The 15,905-nt window shown below is 35.8% G+C and overlaps 2 protein-coding genes across 2 annotated transcripts in view; both read left to right on the top strand.

Moving 5' to 3' along the window:
- LOC144443699 (ATP-binding cassette sub-family C member 9-like) overlaps positions 1-4,208 on the top strand; it is a 65,813-nt gene extending 61,605 nt beyond the window's left edge. The window contains exons 23-26 of the mRNA XM_078133242.1: positions 722-825; positions 2,340-2,473; positions 3,776-3,838; positions 4,071-4,208. Coding sequence (XP_077989368.1) covers positions 722-825; positions 2,340-2,473; positions 3,776-3,838; positions 4,071-4,208 — 439 coding nt within the window. The remainder of the gene's footprint in view (positions 1-721; positions 826-2,339; positions 2,474-3,775; positions 3,839-4,070) is intronic.
- A 9,453-nt stretch (positions 4,209-13,661) lies between these two features.
- Positions 13,662-15,541, top strand: LOC144443689 (uncharacterized). The gene is made up of 2 exons (XM_078133231.1): positions 13,662-13,761; positions 15,045-15,541. The coding sequence occupies exons 1-2, from the start codon at positions 13,662-13,664 to the stop codon at positions 15,539-15,541; spliced, it is 597 nt and encodes a 198-aa protein (XP_077989357.1).
- The last annotated feature ends 364 nt before the right edge of the window (positions 15,542-15,905 follow it).

Genomic DNA, 15,905 nt, shown 5'->3' with positions numbered 1-15,905 from the left:
GACCTTTAAAGTTGACCTCGACCTTTTGCATTAATTAACAAAATCGAGCCAATTCTTGCCTATCACTGACACATTGTCGTATTTTACATCCTGTCATTTTCTTGTAAATCATTTTTACAAGTAATATTGGAGAAAAGAACTATACACAAGCATTATTTTTGGTGCTCATATCGGTTTTACTGAATGTCAACCATATTTGTATCTAAAAATCCTTATTTACTGCATAACTCAAAACTGTAACAAATAGACTCCATTCGAGTGTCTACCCCAATATTATCAGATGCAAGCTATCTTTGGAGACCTTGACCTTTGACCTTGACCGTCAGGGTCAATTATCAAACTCGAGCCAAGTCCTGCCTATCACAGACACAATGTAGTGTTTACACATTGCCAATTTCTTTTAAATCATGTTTACACATAATATGATGAAGGGAAGCATTATTTTTGGTGCTCATGCAAATTGTACTGAATTGCATTTTTTTGTTACCACCAATTTCTTTTAAATCATGTCCCCACTCAGTCGCATAGTAAAAAGTATTTCAGTGCGGGGGAGTCAGTGTCTTCTACAAAGACTTGTTACTTGAGTCGTTTTGCTACCATTCATCATGTATAATATTCTGAATGAAGTTAGTTGATTTGTAAGACATTCACAATCCTTGCATATACTAAATTGAAAATATTAATCACTACTCATCTGTGATGATTTTTATATTACCATCAGATATAATTTAAACCCAGGAGGTCATTCCGAGGATGCGGAGCTGTGGCAAGCACTTGATATTGCTCAATTGAAAAGTTTAGTCCAAGATTTACCAGGTCAACTTGGTGAGTCATTGACGTTTTATCGACCTTTTGATATGCAGTTATCATTGCCTCATACTCTATTAAATATCATTTCTTTTTTAATGCTTAAAGATAACATGGACTCTTTATGTAGTATTGGAAAATATTCAAAGTTGCATACTTACCATTGCCTCATACTAATACAATGTCCTTCACAGCATGAACACTTATTATCGTATTAGAGAATATTAAGTTGGATATTGATGAAATGCATAGTTATAGTCTGATCACTAAGGATTATGTCAAAGTAGTTGGAAGAGTTACCTGCACTTGATATTATTTCCATAGCTATTAGCAGAGACTAAGAGTAAACATTTGTGTTAACCCTTGACTTTTAAACATTAATCATTTTTTTGTTTAAAATATCGTGATTGCAGTTAAAAACATATGCTATCACGGAATACATCTGGCTGCAAAATATTACAATTCAAATTTTTAATTCCCTTTATGCTGTCACTGGACAAAGAACCACTCGTAATCTTATCAATTGAAGTTTCTGAGAGTCAAAATGTTTTTGTTCTTGTTAGACCACACACTATTGACACCACAAGAAATTGTTTATGGTGATAATGAAAGTAACCTTATTAGGTGAATTGAATTGTAACAAGCAAGTTTACAAAGACTAGTTGCCGAAAAAAACGAGACCACGTATATCAGTATGATCATGAGATACCTTGACAAATCCCCAAAAGGTCAACAAACAAAGTACCTTACAATTCATGCAAGTATACAGTGTGGATCGAGAAGGGCATACATACTTCGTAAATTCAGAGCAATTGGCATTACAAATCCATAGAATACCAAATACCAATTAACAATAACAACAACAACAACAACAACAACAACAACAACAACAACATGTATATTGACCAACTTATCATCTTACTGTACTTACTGACTGTCTGCCTGCCTGTCTGTCTGTCTGTCTGTCTGTCTCTCTGTTGTATGTATGTATGTATGTCTGTCTGCCTGTGTCTATGTGTGTCTGACTCTATCTGTCAGTCTGTCTGTGTGTCAGTGTGTCTGTATGTCTGTCTGTCTGTCTCTGTCTGTCTGTCTGTCTGTCTGTCTGTCTGTCCCTCCCTCTGTTCTCTCTCTCTCTCTCTCTCTCTCTCTCTCTCTCTCTCTCTCTCTCTCTCTCTCTCTCTCTCTCTCTCTCGTCATACATGCTAAATGTGTCGTGTATGTATGAAATATAAGAAGACACATGTACAATATTTTCCTCTCTCACAAACTAGACCCATTGAGAGAGGTATTTTCAGGCTGACTCACAATTTAGTAATATCGAAAGGTCCGTTTGCATACATTTAACGTGTTTGCTGTATACAATTACAAAGAACATCTATAAGATCATGTTGCTGAGATGCAATATTTAAAACAATGCCATACTTTCTTATATACTTCCTTATCTATTGAACCAGTGATCGTAGTTTTAATTCTTGTGAATTACTTCCTGTACTGCCACGTCTATAATTATCAAAACAATACAATTTCAGATTCGGAAGTTTGTGAGGGAGGGGACAACTTCAGTGTCGGTCAGAGGCAGCTGTTCTGCTTAGCAAGGGCATTTCTTCGTAAATCGAAGATACTTGTTATGGATGAAGCCACAGCATCTATTGATTCAAAAACGGTATGTGACTTTTGCTTTCAGTTAACATTCGCAGTAATTCAAATGAAGCTTTGCCATTACGTACCACATTATAATAGACAAATATCTTATATAAACCTGGCCATATGGATGAAGAAATGGACGGATAAACCAGTTTGTTTTCCTACTTTAAAAATGTGAAATAGCATAGACGAATTCTGTCTTTCTGACTCAATAAATTGCAAAAGATAAGTTTGGAAAATAAATCTTTAAAAATAGCGCCAATGGCGTTGTGGAACAACTGTATTTGACTGTTGCTATGGACATGGTGTTGTTGCTATGGGTATTTGCAAACATTTTGGAATATTTATTAACTTGCCTACCTTTTCCACTTTTCATCTTTGCAATATAAACCATCATGTAGCTGTTTCTATGGGCTTGGCCCTGTTGCTAAGCATATTTGCAAACATTTTTTGAATCTTTAGTACCCATCCTTGTTATCTTTGTAATATTCATTCTCATTTCACTGTTGCTAAGGGCGTCGTTATGGTTGTAGGGACAATTGTGTAGAAATGTTTTCAACAATAACTGCAGAATAATACCTCCAGAAACATCCCACCAAGTTTCAACCCATTCACCATGCAGTTTCAAGATATAAATTTTTGTCCAAAATTGCGATTTGTAGACCTTATCAGAATATCACTATTGGGATCATAACGTTATGAATACAGCTTCATCTACACATCCCCAGATGCATCCCCATGAAATGTCAGCTCAATCTGCTCAGTAGTTTTGGAACTATATATTTTTTGAGCAAAAAGACACTTGTTAGCCCTAATTTGCATATAATTGATGAATCATCATGCCATGAGCAATTCTTAAACTTTACATCTCTAAGAACGTTCCAACCAAATTTCAGATCAATCTGCTCAGTAGTTTTGGAGTTTAATTTTTTAAAACCAAAAATCCCATTTTTGACCTAATCACACACCGGTTGAAAGATCATTTTGAATTGAACTATTTCCCAATTAGACACCAAAGATAATATATATCCATCAAATATAATGGTAATCGGTCCAGTGGTTTTTTACTTGAAGTTGTTTACACAGAGACCTTATCATTTCAGTTTGTTAAATTTGTTAATGTACTACACAATGTTGTTTGTAAACAAACTACTAGTAAGTAAACAAAACTAATAACTGCAATCTTAAATGACTATTAGCAATCAGTTTAGTATATGAACAAGCGGCCAAAACATACGCAGTTTGGACATTATTTTACTGATTACTAGTGTTTTTAATACCCAGTGTTTGAAATAGAATTTATCTGTGTGTATTTGCACAGGATGCCATTTTACAGGAAGTCGTGAGAAAAGAGTTTGCTGACCGGACTGTGATAACAATTGCGGTAAGTATTTTCTCCTTTCGTTTAAACTTTTACAGAAAACATTTTCTTCACAAGGGTAATGCTTGGTGCTCGATTCCATTCATTTTTAATGCAACTTGCACATACCCAGAATAACCAAACGTAATAGAAAAAAATTACTTAATCATCTCATTATATATGTTTTGGACACAATATTCCCTTCATCTCAATATTGAATTAGCATATATTCATGTTACATTTATTTATATTCCAGCATCGAATTGGTACAATATTGGATTCTGACATGGTACTTGTGCTGAACGATGGCAAAGTGCAGGAGTTCGACTCGCCACAATATCTACTGAGCAAAGAAGGCAGTGCATTTGCTGCACTTGTTCACGGCAGCAACTAACTGATGAATAACATATACCTTACACTTCATAGACGTTCACATGACTTTACAAACATAGAACATGTGTTCATTATTAATTAGATGAAAAGTGTTATTTGAGTTGGTATTTTGAAAGGCCCAGATTTTAATATAATATTTTGTCATGGCTTTCAAATTTAAGAATTATTAGATTAGATGTTAGTTGTAGAGATTAATTTCCGCATATTGCATGTCATATTAAAGCCTTTACATCAAAATGCAGGGACAAAATCATAGCAATTCTTTACGACTTATAACACGGCTTCAGAGAAAAACGTTCATGCGAATTTCAATTGATATAATTTGTTCACGATATAGTAAACAACATGCAATCCGGTACTCAAACTGACGTTTGTGTATTGGACTTTTCGAAAGCATTCGATAAAGTTGGTTACGAGCATTTGATAGATCTAGAGAAACTGAAATGGTATGGTGTGAATGGCGTAACTAATAGATGGATACAAAATTTCCTTTAAGTTAGTCATCGAAAAACAGGCTGACCCCATCACTTCATTCTAAAACATGACCCCCCCCCCCCATATATAATATTTACATGACAGGTATTTTTTATAGTGACTCAGTGTGAACTGCTTGACAGTCTTGCCTCTACTTTATAAGATCCCGGGTTAGCACTATCATAATTACAATTATTGACTACACAGAGTAAATATATTCCAAAAGGAGTTTAATAGCATGTTGATAGTGAAAGGTAGGGGAAAGCTTGAGAAGGGAATATGTACATCTCTTATGGGGGGTCCTAGGGGCTCTACCCCTAGAAGCGCTGGAGGTTTTTAACTCCGGAAAGTCAATTTTGAGACTATTCAGACATTTTCAGAAAATAATTTCCAAGCTTTACAAGACACCACTAAAAAGCAACTACATAGGGCCGAAATATCTTTACAAAATACTTTGATAGCATCTTGACAGTAAGAGGGGAAGAGCTTGAGACTGGGATATGTCCATGTCATGGGTGGGGGTCCGAGGGGTCTCCCTCTAGAAGTCCTAGAGGATTTTTACTAAATTTTTACTTAATCCATGTTTTACAAGACAGCACCATCAACTATCAGAAACTATTCTTTATAACTTACATAGGATTGAAATATGTTCCTTAAAAAGTTAAATGACATCATGATATACATGTAGTAAAGGTTAGCACATCTAATGGTAGTATCGTTAGTAGGGGAGATTTGGAGTTTAAGGCAATTTCAGACTATCTTGGCAAACATGTTACATCTTTAAAAGACAATATCATCTCAAATTAGGAGATGGTGAAAATATTGAAGAGAAGGTTAATACCATTATGACAGTAAAAAGGTAGTTGGTGCTTCTGATTGTTGGTTAAATGCATGAATGACCTCTGGGGGTTAGGAAGTCCTTGGGGGTTTCCCCTGACAGATCTGAAGTGTTTTGCTTCTATGAAGGCAATGTATAGCCTTTGAGGTAATATTCCCAAGCTTCGAAAAGCTAACGTAAATGTAAGTTTTAAATGAGTTTCCCATGTCACATAAAAATGGGTCCGTAACATTGGTATAGGGGCATTAATATTACATGCATAGTCAAGTCACCGGTATGTTAGAAAACTTTAGGTGGTCATGTATAATAGATACTGGAATGTGATGAAATGTGGCGATTTGTAGTGTTAATAACATGTAGTGTCCAAAATAGAAAGTGTATTAATCCCTCCTGACAAGTTCATACTGATGAGTAGAACAATTTAGATTAACTTCTTTTATAAACGATCTATGAAGAGTACCTTGAAGCTTGAAGTTAACTTTTGCCCCAAAGTGCAATATAAGTGAAGCACTGATTGTGAAACAGCCAAGCATTTACATGATATGTTCTGTAACTAGTGTGGTAGCTAGGTAATACATGCATAAGTATATATGTATAGTTATGTTTGAACTAATAAGTAATATTAAAGAATTTATGTAAGTAACAGCGACAAGAACAAATATCTAAATGTACCATATCTCAGACAATGTTATATGCCAATGTACAAAGTATGGCTTAAATCACAGCCTTCGTTGACACCAATATTGGAGTAAAACATGTAGTTAAGTCATTCTCATACCAATCTGATTAAAATCTGATGTTAGATAGGCTGTTCATTGGAGTCTACGTCTACGCCTCGCCCAGGAAAAAAAACTAACGTAAAAGACGCAATAACGATGGAATAAAGGTAAATACAGGAAAAACAGCCTATCTAACATCAGATTTTAATCAGATTGTTCTCATACACGCTTTTGATTATTCTGTACATTTTGCTATTTACTCCATTGGTCAATAATATCTGAAATGATCCAACTTTAATTTTGGCGGATTGACAATTTTGACTCGTGTATTTTATAGACACACCACTTTTGTAAGTCAATTAATATTCAATATTGCAATTTATGTCGAATGCTATTGTTACCGATGTTAAAACACATCAGAGTTGCAGACTTACTAATCTCGGCAAAAATAAATATTTCGTCATAACTGGAAAAGGACTTGTCTGAAAATGTTTCAATCTCAATGACGGAGATGCCTGGCGCTAGCGTCTTCCAACGGTATGTATCTCAGACCTCTAAGTCTGACTTCACATGTGTCAAGCGAAAGGTCATCTGCCATCTACTGAATAACTATCTAGCTTTTGAGCTGCTAGATTCTTCGACTAAAATAAACCATTATCAGGTAGAAGACATCACAAAATAACTTTTATCATTCGTTTAATTTTGACCTCGACTGTACTAGTTTCTACTGAGTGTAAACATGGCTGCCATATTATCGCATCAGCAATTTTGACGGCGGTTTTGATTTCGCCACCAATATTGATCGCATAATATCAAAACTCCATAAATGAACCACGAAGTACTTTCCCTTTCAAAATGAGGTAATTTTAGAATGAGTATTGTCGTTTTTATTGGTGACTAACGATGTCAAAAATCGTCCCCTACAGTGGCAGTATACACTTTCAGGCTAGGCAGAGCATATGCTGAAACCAATCGTGTGATGGTCTTAGGTGATTGGAATGCAGATGTTGGATCAGAGTTTGGTGAAGAAGTGAATACCTTTTGTAATGATAACAATCTCATTTGTTCCGATGTCCAACTCTTGGGTACACATAATAAGAATAATTTTACCTTTTATAGTGAAGCACATCATTCGACTTCATGGCTTGATCACTGCATTTCGACCCCTGCAGCACACAATTGTGTACGGGATATCAAGATTCTGCATGACATGAGTTCTTTGTAGTCCGTGGGCCAGAGGGGGTTACTGTGCCCCCCCCCCCACAAACCTCCGACATAGGTATTTTTTGTTCATTGGAATCTTCTGAATGACAAACAAAGTGTTAACAGTGAAAATTTTGGGATGCACTACCTGTTTGGCCTCGATTTCAAATTACATGTGTGTCCCAGAATGGCGTCAAAAATTTGAGGGTAGGGGTAACACATTGTCTTCCATATGATACATGCAAGCTCGGACTCTAATGGACAATGTGTTACCCCTACCATCAACCTTTTGACGCCATTCCGGGTCGCACATGTAATTTGAAATCGAGGCCAAACAGGTAGTCATCCCAAAATTATCACTGTTAACATATTGTTTGTCATTCAGTAGACTCCAATGAACAAAAATACCTATGTCGGAGGTTTGTGTGTGTGTGTGGGGGGTGGGGTGCACGGTAACCCCCTCTGGCCCATGGATTATTGGGTCTGATCATTTTCCTGTGAACGTAGTATGTGATCTTCATGATCTTCAAAAATATAACCTTCAGTTTAATAATCAGGACAGATTTATCAAGAGCAACAATTCAAATATTGATTGGTCAAATGTCGACGGCATGTATTTACGTAATTACCTTAGTAGTACTGATGTCAGTCTTAGCAATATTCATATCAATAGTGAGGTTTTCAGTTGCCGGGACTCAAGGTGTAAGCAAAGACCACACCTTAACGCCATTGATACGCTTTATGATGACATTATTCATATGTTGTCCTCAGCAGCATCTGACTGTTTTTCTGTCAAGACTCAGTCTATGTCCAAAAAGTGTGTTCCAGGTTGGAATAATTATGTTAAGGAACACCGTTCAATTGCTCGAGATGCCTTTATTATGTGGAGAGACAATTGTATTACAGCTGAACACATTAAGTATGCTCACTGTCGGATACATAGTTTACTATCCCTTTTGTTTACAGCCTGTCATGTTCATGGATACTTACCTTCTCGTATGATGGATACAATCCTAGTCCCAATTGTTAATGATAAAAATGGCGATGTTACTGACAAGGGAAACTATCGACCTGTAGCCATTGCGACAGCTTTTTCAAAGCTATATGAAAAATTAATACTTGACAAGTGTGAGCAATTTCTGCATACAAGTGATTACCAGTTTGGTTTTAAAGAGGGACATGCGACTGACGTGCATTTTTTAATGAAGGAAGTAATCGACTTTAATAATCGCCATAATAGCCCAGTTTTTCTATGTTTTCTTGATGCCACCAAAGAGTTTGACAGGATCAATCATTGGACCCTGTTCAGAAAACTTATTGATCGGCGTGTTCCTACATTTATAGTGAGAATGCTTGTTTTTTGGTATCGCCATCAAACATTCCATGTCAGGTGGGGGTCGACCAATCTCTGACAGTTTTGAAGTCAGTAATGGTGTAAGACAAGGAGGTATTTTATCACCTCGGCTATTCGCAGTGTATATGGATAAATTAGGTGATTCTTTGGGCTAAGTAAATACTGGCTGTTACATTGCTGGTAAATGTTTTAATCATTAAAATTTTGTTATTTGCAGATGATATCGTTCTTATTTGTCCCTCTGTGAAGGGACTAAACAGACTGTTACGCTCTTGTTCAAGCTATGCTGTAACCCATGATATTATTTTTAATGCAAAGAAATCCAAGTGTCTTTATGTGATGCCAAAGCAATGCAAAATCTCTCGTGTACCACATGTTTATATGAACGACTCAACCTTGGCATTTGTTAGAAAACATACTTACCTAGGAGTCGTCTTGAATTATATTGGAAACGACAAAGATGATATCAAACGGCAAATGATAAGTTTTTATGCTAGTGCTAATAGTTCAATTCGTAATTCCAATCGTTGCTCTTTTGCAGTGAAGATAAATTTATTTAAAGTGTATTGTTCTTCATTGTACTGTGCTCATCTCTGGAATGTCTTTACTCCAACTTGTTTAAGGGGGGAGGTGTCAAATTCAAAAAAGTCGATAGATTTTTCTTATACTTTGCATACTTAAACATTGATATCTGAATATGTAAAAAATGCAGAGAAAATACTATGTCACTACCTTTGTCTTCAGGATAATGACCGATTCTTGTATGTACATATATATGTTTGGGTCAAAATAAGTAGATTTACAACAATTTACTACAACATGATTTTTGACAGTTAAAGATTATCCCCAGAACACCAAACGCACTAATGTATTTAGGTGCAATGTATAGTAGGTCCAGACATATTTTTTTGAATTTATATTCATTATTTTATAAAATATTATGTTATTTTATCCCCAGCTGGTTTACTATTTGTAAAGAAAAACATAAGAAAATGGCAAAAATGGATAAAAGTCCGTGATAGATTTTTTTATACGCTGTATGTGTACATTGTATTATTCCAGCTACTTATCAATGGCAAAAACATATGGGGTCACCACGTCCGTCTAAATTCTAGAACTGAAATTGTCACCCCACACCCCATCTAAATTTTGACATTTTCGACAGAAATATATTATGAAATTTTGTTGAATTTTGACAAAAAATAAAATGAGCTTGTTTATCTTTGCATCTATGTATAATGTACCAATACCCCTTCATAAATAGGTAACAAAAATCATTGTGTATATGCTAACTTGCAAATGCCAGTAAAATATGTCACCCCCAACCCAAGCAAAAAATTTTGGAACATTTTGGAACAAAAATCGCATGAAATTGTACAATATTGGAACACACAGGCACCAAGGGATATATCTATCAGTTCATATGTATGCTAAATGAACTGAACTAATCATATATGGAGTTTATTTCTTTCTCCAAACGCCAAAGTGCTCATAATATTCACAATTGTAACCCCCACCCCATCAACAATTCAATATTTTGGCTAAAAATCACATGAAATTGTACAATATTTGAACACACAGGCACCAAGGGATATATCTATCAGTTCATATGTATGCTAAATGAACTGAACTAATCATATATGAAGTTTATTTCTTTCTCCAAATGCCAAAGTGCTCATAATATTCACAATTGTAACTACCCACCCCTTCAAAATTTCAACATTTTGGCTAAAAATCACATGAAATTGTACAATATTTGAATACACAGGCACCAAGGGATATATCTATCAGTTCATATGTATGCTAAATGAACTGAACTAATCATATATGGAGTTTGTTTCTTTCTCAAAACACCAAAGTGCACATAATAATATTCACAATTGTAACCCCACCACCCCTTCAAAATTTCAACATTTTGGCTAAAAATCACATGAAATTCTACAAAATTGGAACACAAGGCACCAAGGGATATTTCTATCAATACATATGTATGATAAATCAACTGAACTATTCATGTGCAGAGTTTATTTATTTCCCAAAAACCAAAGTGGTCATAACATTCAAAATTATAACCCCCACCCCAACCCCATCCAAATTTCAACATTTTTGGGCAAAATTCACATTAAAATGCAAAATATTGGGACACATAGGCACCAAGGGATGTTTGTCAGTACATAATTATGAATGATAAATCAACACATTAGGGGCTAGGTCAATAGTTCAATGTAGGATGAACAGCTAAAAACCTTTAGTTAACTCCCCCCCCCCCCCAACTTAATTGGCCAAAATTGAAAATGTACATCCAATCAAATCAATATGTAGTAATGCTATGAATACAAAGCCAGTATGTAGTTAGGAAAAATAGTTCTTTTGTTGACACTTTATTTTAGTGCTGTTCTACAGTGTCTATTTCTCAATTTGGGGAAATTCTTTAAAAGAAATAATTGCATGTTTAGGGATACAAACAGACCCATTAAAAGTAAAATCGTTTCTGTAGGAAGAGAGCTAGCTAGACATCTAAAAAAAATACCCCAAAAGTAAAAGAATTTAGATTTCCATCCTACATTGAAATATATATTGATCTCGCACCTTATATCTCCATTGTTGAAACAGTTAAATGTTGATTTCATATAATGAAATTGCTAGTGTTTATTGCGGAGTGTGGTCACTATGAAAAATAGGAAATAACTTATCAAACTGAACTATAAATAATACTATCATTAGCTGTTGATCCTCTCAACTCGGCATCCAGTATATGTACCTCTTGCTCTGTATATGTGGCACTGCACTGTAAGGAACCAAAAGCTACAATGTATGCTACTAGATGTATTTATTGATTTTGGGTACAAAAATACATGTAGAACCCCTCATTGAAACTTTATAGTAATGTTACCATGGATACTTCTTTTATGGGGAGACAATGTCAATAGTTTTTATAGTACAACTTGTATAATTTGTTGCAATTTGAACTGTATGCTTTACTATAAACACGCGACTCATGCAAGTGTGACTACCAGTATAGTTGACGAGACATAAAAAAATTATTTAGGGATGTATAATGTCTGGAGGTTCTATCGGGAATGAATACATGCGTCGGAAACTCTAGTCCTGCTTGCAGACTATGCACGCTTGGAAGGGACGATTTATGCCATATGCAAGCAGGACCTCTAGACCCCTAGCAAAACCAAACAAGTGCACACCATCGTGGGAGAGCAGAATACCGACAACAGAATAAGTTTTGAAAGCCTTTTACAAAAGAGTACTGTTATCAATTTGTTATATGGTGTTTTTAAGGCCGGTAAATGACGATGTCATCGTGGTTGCATGATCAATTTTACTGGCGTTCAGGGACTGAAGTTTCTCCATCGATGTGACATGACCACTGATTACTAAGAAAGTAACGACGGAAAACATATAAAATGCTAAATGATGTTTCAACTAATAAAATGGCAAATTTGCTTCGTAATACATCTTCAGTGTGCGAGGGAAGTTTTTGAAAAACTTTGCAAGGACTTCTGAAACTCAATTATACGAGATTACCTTCCATTCACCCCCTAAATCTCCAAGAGTACGTACAGTGCTTGAAAAACATTTAACACTTCACTTCACTTCCGGGTTTGTTTCACGTTCGAATGTTGACAAGAGCGTGAGTTTCAGTCTGCACCAAAAGTTGCATCGTTGATGTAATTCGAATTTGACACCTCCTACCTTAAGTGAAGTCAAAGTTGCATATAATAATGCTTTTCGTATTTTGCTAGGGGTAAAGCAACGTATCAGTATTTCTGAAACCTTTGTGAGTAATAACATAATGACGTTTTCATGTAAGCAGTTCTATTTGAGATTACTGAACAGTCAGAATACTTTAATTGAAACCAGTTTATCACCGACTGTAATCAGGGATAACAAATATATGGCTGTTGTCCTAAGAGATTGTTTTTGACTTTTAATTGACAGTGTCTGGTATGTTTGGCTTCTTTCATCAGTATAACCTTTCCTTTCACTTGTTCTTGTTACCTAAACTGTCTCTTGTGTTTATGTCTTATTTCACTTTGTTTTTTGTGTGTGTTTTATATGTTTTTTTATGAGCATGTTCTTGAAGTAAATAAATAAATAAATATATATATATACGGAATACATATTGGAATGAACCATTCTGTAGAAAGGGTGCAGAATTTGGATGTAAAGTCTGCAATCCTGTTTTGAACAAACACTTGTAATTTGGGCGCAAAATACGTAGAATTCAGACTATAGCACATATTACATTGCCTGTCAGATGTCAATGGTGTCTTTTGAAAAGTGGCAGTTTACTTCAGTCTCGTGGACTGATTCCCAATATGGCGTCGGTCACAATGCTCATTAACATATTTTAAAAATCATCAAAAATATAAAAAAAGATGTGCTGACTTGAAATCTGAGTAAGCTACACTCGACACGCCATATATCAAAGTAATCTGACAAGTAGTATTTGAGGAGATGATGAAAATATCATAAAAAATTAAAAATTGCACAGACCACCTTCGCATGATCGAATCTGAATAGCCTCCCCAAGGAAGATGCACACCAAATATCAGCTTTCGCCGACAGCGGAGCTAAAAAGTGTAATGTATGAGTTGCCACAGACATGCGACTGTGACCAATCCTCTCAACACATAGCATCCCTCTTTTTTTTGGAATGAATACTTCCAATCAGGATAACAATACAATAAAATACAATGCAATGCACTATACGTATAGGGTATTGCATGAGGAAATTCGACACAGCATGGCGTTAACAAGGTAGTGAAGAAAAATGACACAGCTATCATCCATCCCCAGCCTCCACCTGGTGGTTCTACAAGCTCTTGACTGCGTGGAAGTGAAGCAGCAATGTCCGTTGTATGCGTTGAATTCCTGAGCTATTTCGAAGCAGGCGGTGCTGTCACATCTGGAATTGTGTCTGTCTTTACAGTTTGTAATTTTTGTGCAGGTAAGTCACCATTCTATAATTTTGAGTGTAAGAACAAAGAATAAAGACAGCATGATAATCCCATCGCGTTTAACTTTCATAAAAAGTTGTAATTTCGCGGTGTTTCACAGTCGACCGGCAGAGGTGACACTCGGTTTGACCTTATGACGATATGCATGTCCTAGTTAGCAGATCATGAACTGTGGGATAGTCGTCCATTGAAACAACATCTTTCAAAAATAAAAAAGGAAAAAAGTGTGTTGTTGGTACTGCTAGTGACACAAATTTACAGTCAACAGTAGGAAAGTAAAACAGTCTGCTTGTACCAAGTATGTATGATAGGTGCATCAGTAGTCTAGCTGCTAGATCAAATTTCGAAGAAAAAAGCCGCCAACCGTACCGTACGGGAATTGAATCAGGACCTCCAAGAAAGAGAGAGATGTATACGATGTATAATGATATAATAAGGAGTATGTAAGCTGGATGACGTCCTTCATACTTGCGACAGATTTTCGGAGACAATCTTCAATAAAGCTTGCATGCATCTAAACGAAACATGTACGAAAATTTGAATGAGTGGGGGCGGAGGTGTGGGGGCTAAAATAGGCAAACCCCGAGAACGTACACACTTTTGTGTCTCAAACATCTTTCACATTTATTTACTGAGTCCAGGCATTGAGAACAATTCACACAAAAGAGCACTGTGATAGTATTAAATATGGGTACAAGAAGCAAGTTTGTCACCTAAGATCTGTACTTGCTCGTAGAAAGGAAGTCATCGAATTTGTGTACCCTTGGTAAAAGATATACAACGAAGCGAACACCATGAGAATTTTTAATGGTGATGATTTTCACTTATACACTTTCACTGGTGATAAAACTAGATCACAGGGGGAGATGTGTTTTATCAATCAATCAATCAATCAATCAATCAATCAATCAATCAATCAATCAATCAATCAATCAATCAATCAATCAATCAATTCGATGATACTCAGATTAACGAAACACGCCAAGAACAGAGGGACACGTGCACACATCAAGCTACTGACATTAGTCTAAAAAGGGAATTCGAAGGTTTAGAAATCAAAGAAGACAAACATTCTAAGATAAGTAATAAGAATGAAAACAAACCACTAGCAGTTTTCCGAGAAACGCCGTTATTCGCAGCTTTGTTGGTTTCTTATTTCCTCTATTCTTTTGGCTCAGGCATCGTATTCAGTCATTTTGTCGATGCAGGAATCAGAAAAGGGACAAGTAATGTAGACGCAGCCTTCTTGATGTCAATCAATCTTGATTCACAGAGCTTGAGAAATCGCAAGACGAACAAGACCAGTATAGTCGGAGGGAAAATATCGAGATCCACGGCATCCCTGAAATCCAAGATGAAAGGACAGACGACATCACCTTAGCTGTTCTTCAACCAATCTATCCCGGTATTACCATCAATGATATCCAAGTAACACATAGAATTGGGAAACAACAACAAGACAGAAGAAGACACAGACCAATCATAGTCAGATTTGTAAATAGAAGAATTCGAGACAAAGTGTACAAAGACAGAAAAAGGATGAAGCACACCACGACAGATAAACTTGGGTATGAAACTAAGAATAACATCTACATCAACGAGAATCTAACATCACGTAAACGAAATCTAATGAAGAAAGCAAACGACAGAAGGAAGACATTGAACTATAAATTTCTATGGACACAAAATGGTAACATTTATACTAGGAAAGACCAGAGTTCTATGTCGGTCGTTATCCGAAATGAGGCAGATCTGCCCAAAATTGTATAAACTGTACGAATGTAAGCTTCTCTTTGTATTCATCTTTCCACGAATATGATGACTATACTACCAGAAACAGATATTTTTCATGTATCTAACGGTACGTACTCAATCTCAGAATTCAATGACAAGTTTTCAAATAGTGGCAATGTACTTTCTGTTTCCCACATCAATACCCGATCACTAAGTAAACACTTTGAAGAGTTGAAATCTGTATATGAAGATAGTTTAAACACCAATTTCAAGTTTATCGCTCTTACAGAAATTTGGCAAATACAAAATACAGATATGTATAAATTGGAAAATTACTCTCTCGAAATTCAATGTAGAGACCGGGGTAAGGGTGGCGGTGTAGGGGCATATGTACATTCCA

This window comes from Glandiceps talaboti, chromosome 2 (assembly GCF_964340395.1).
Source record: "Glandiceps talaboti chromosome 2, keGlaTala1.1, whole genome shotgun sequence".
NCBI classification, from domain to species: domain Eukaryota; kingdom Metazoa; phylum Hemichordata; class Enteropneusta; family Spengelidae; genus Glandiceps; species Glandiceps talaboti.
Note: the sequence above shows the minus strand (reverse complement) of the source record. Positions and strands in the feature narration are given on the sequence as shown.

Bases quoted from the DNA above. Each gene is read 5' to 3' on its own strand.
- LOC144443689 (XM_078133231.1), top strand. From the start codon at position 13,662: ATGTCCGTTGTATGCGTTGAATTCCTGAGCTATTTCGAAGCAGGCGGT. The intron at 13,762-15,044 runs GTAAGTCACCAT...CTTGATTCACAG, and splicing joins AGTTTGTAATTTTTGTGCAG to AGCTTGAGAAATCGCAAGAC.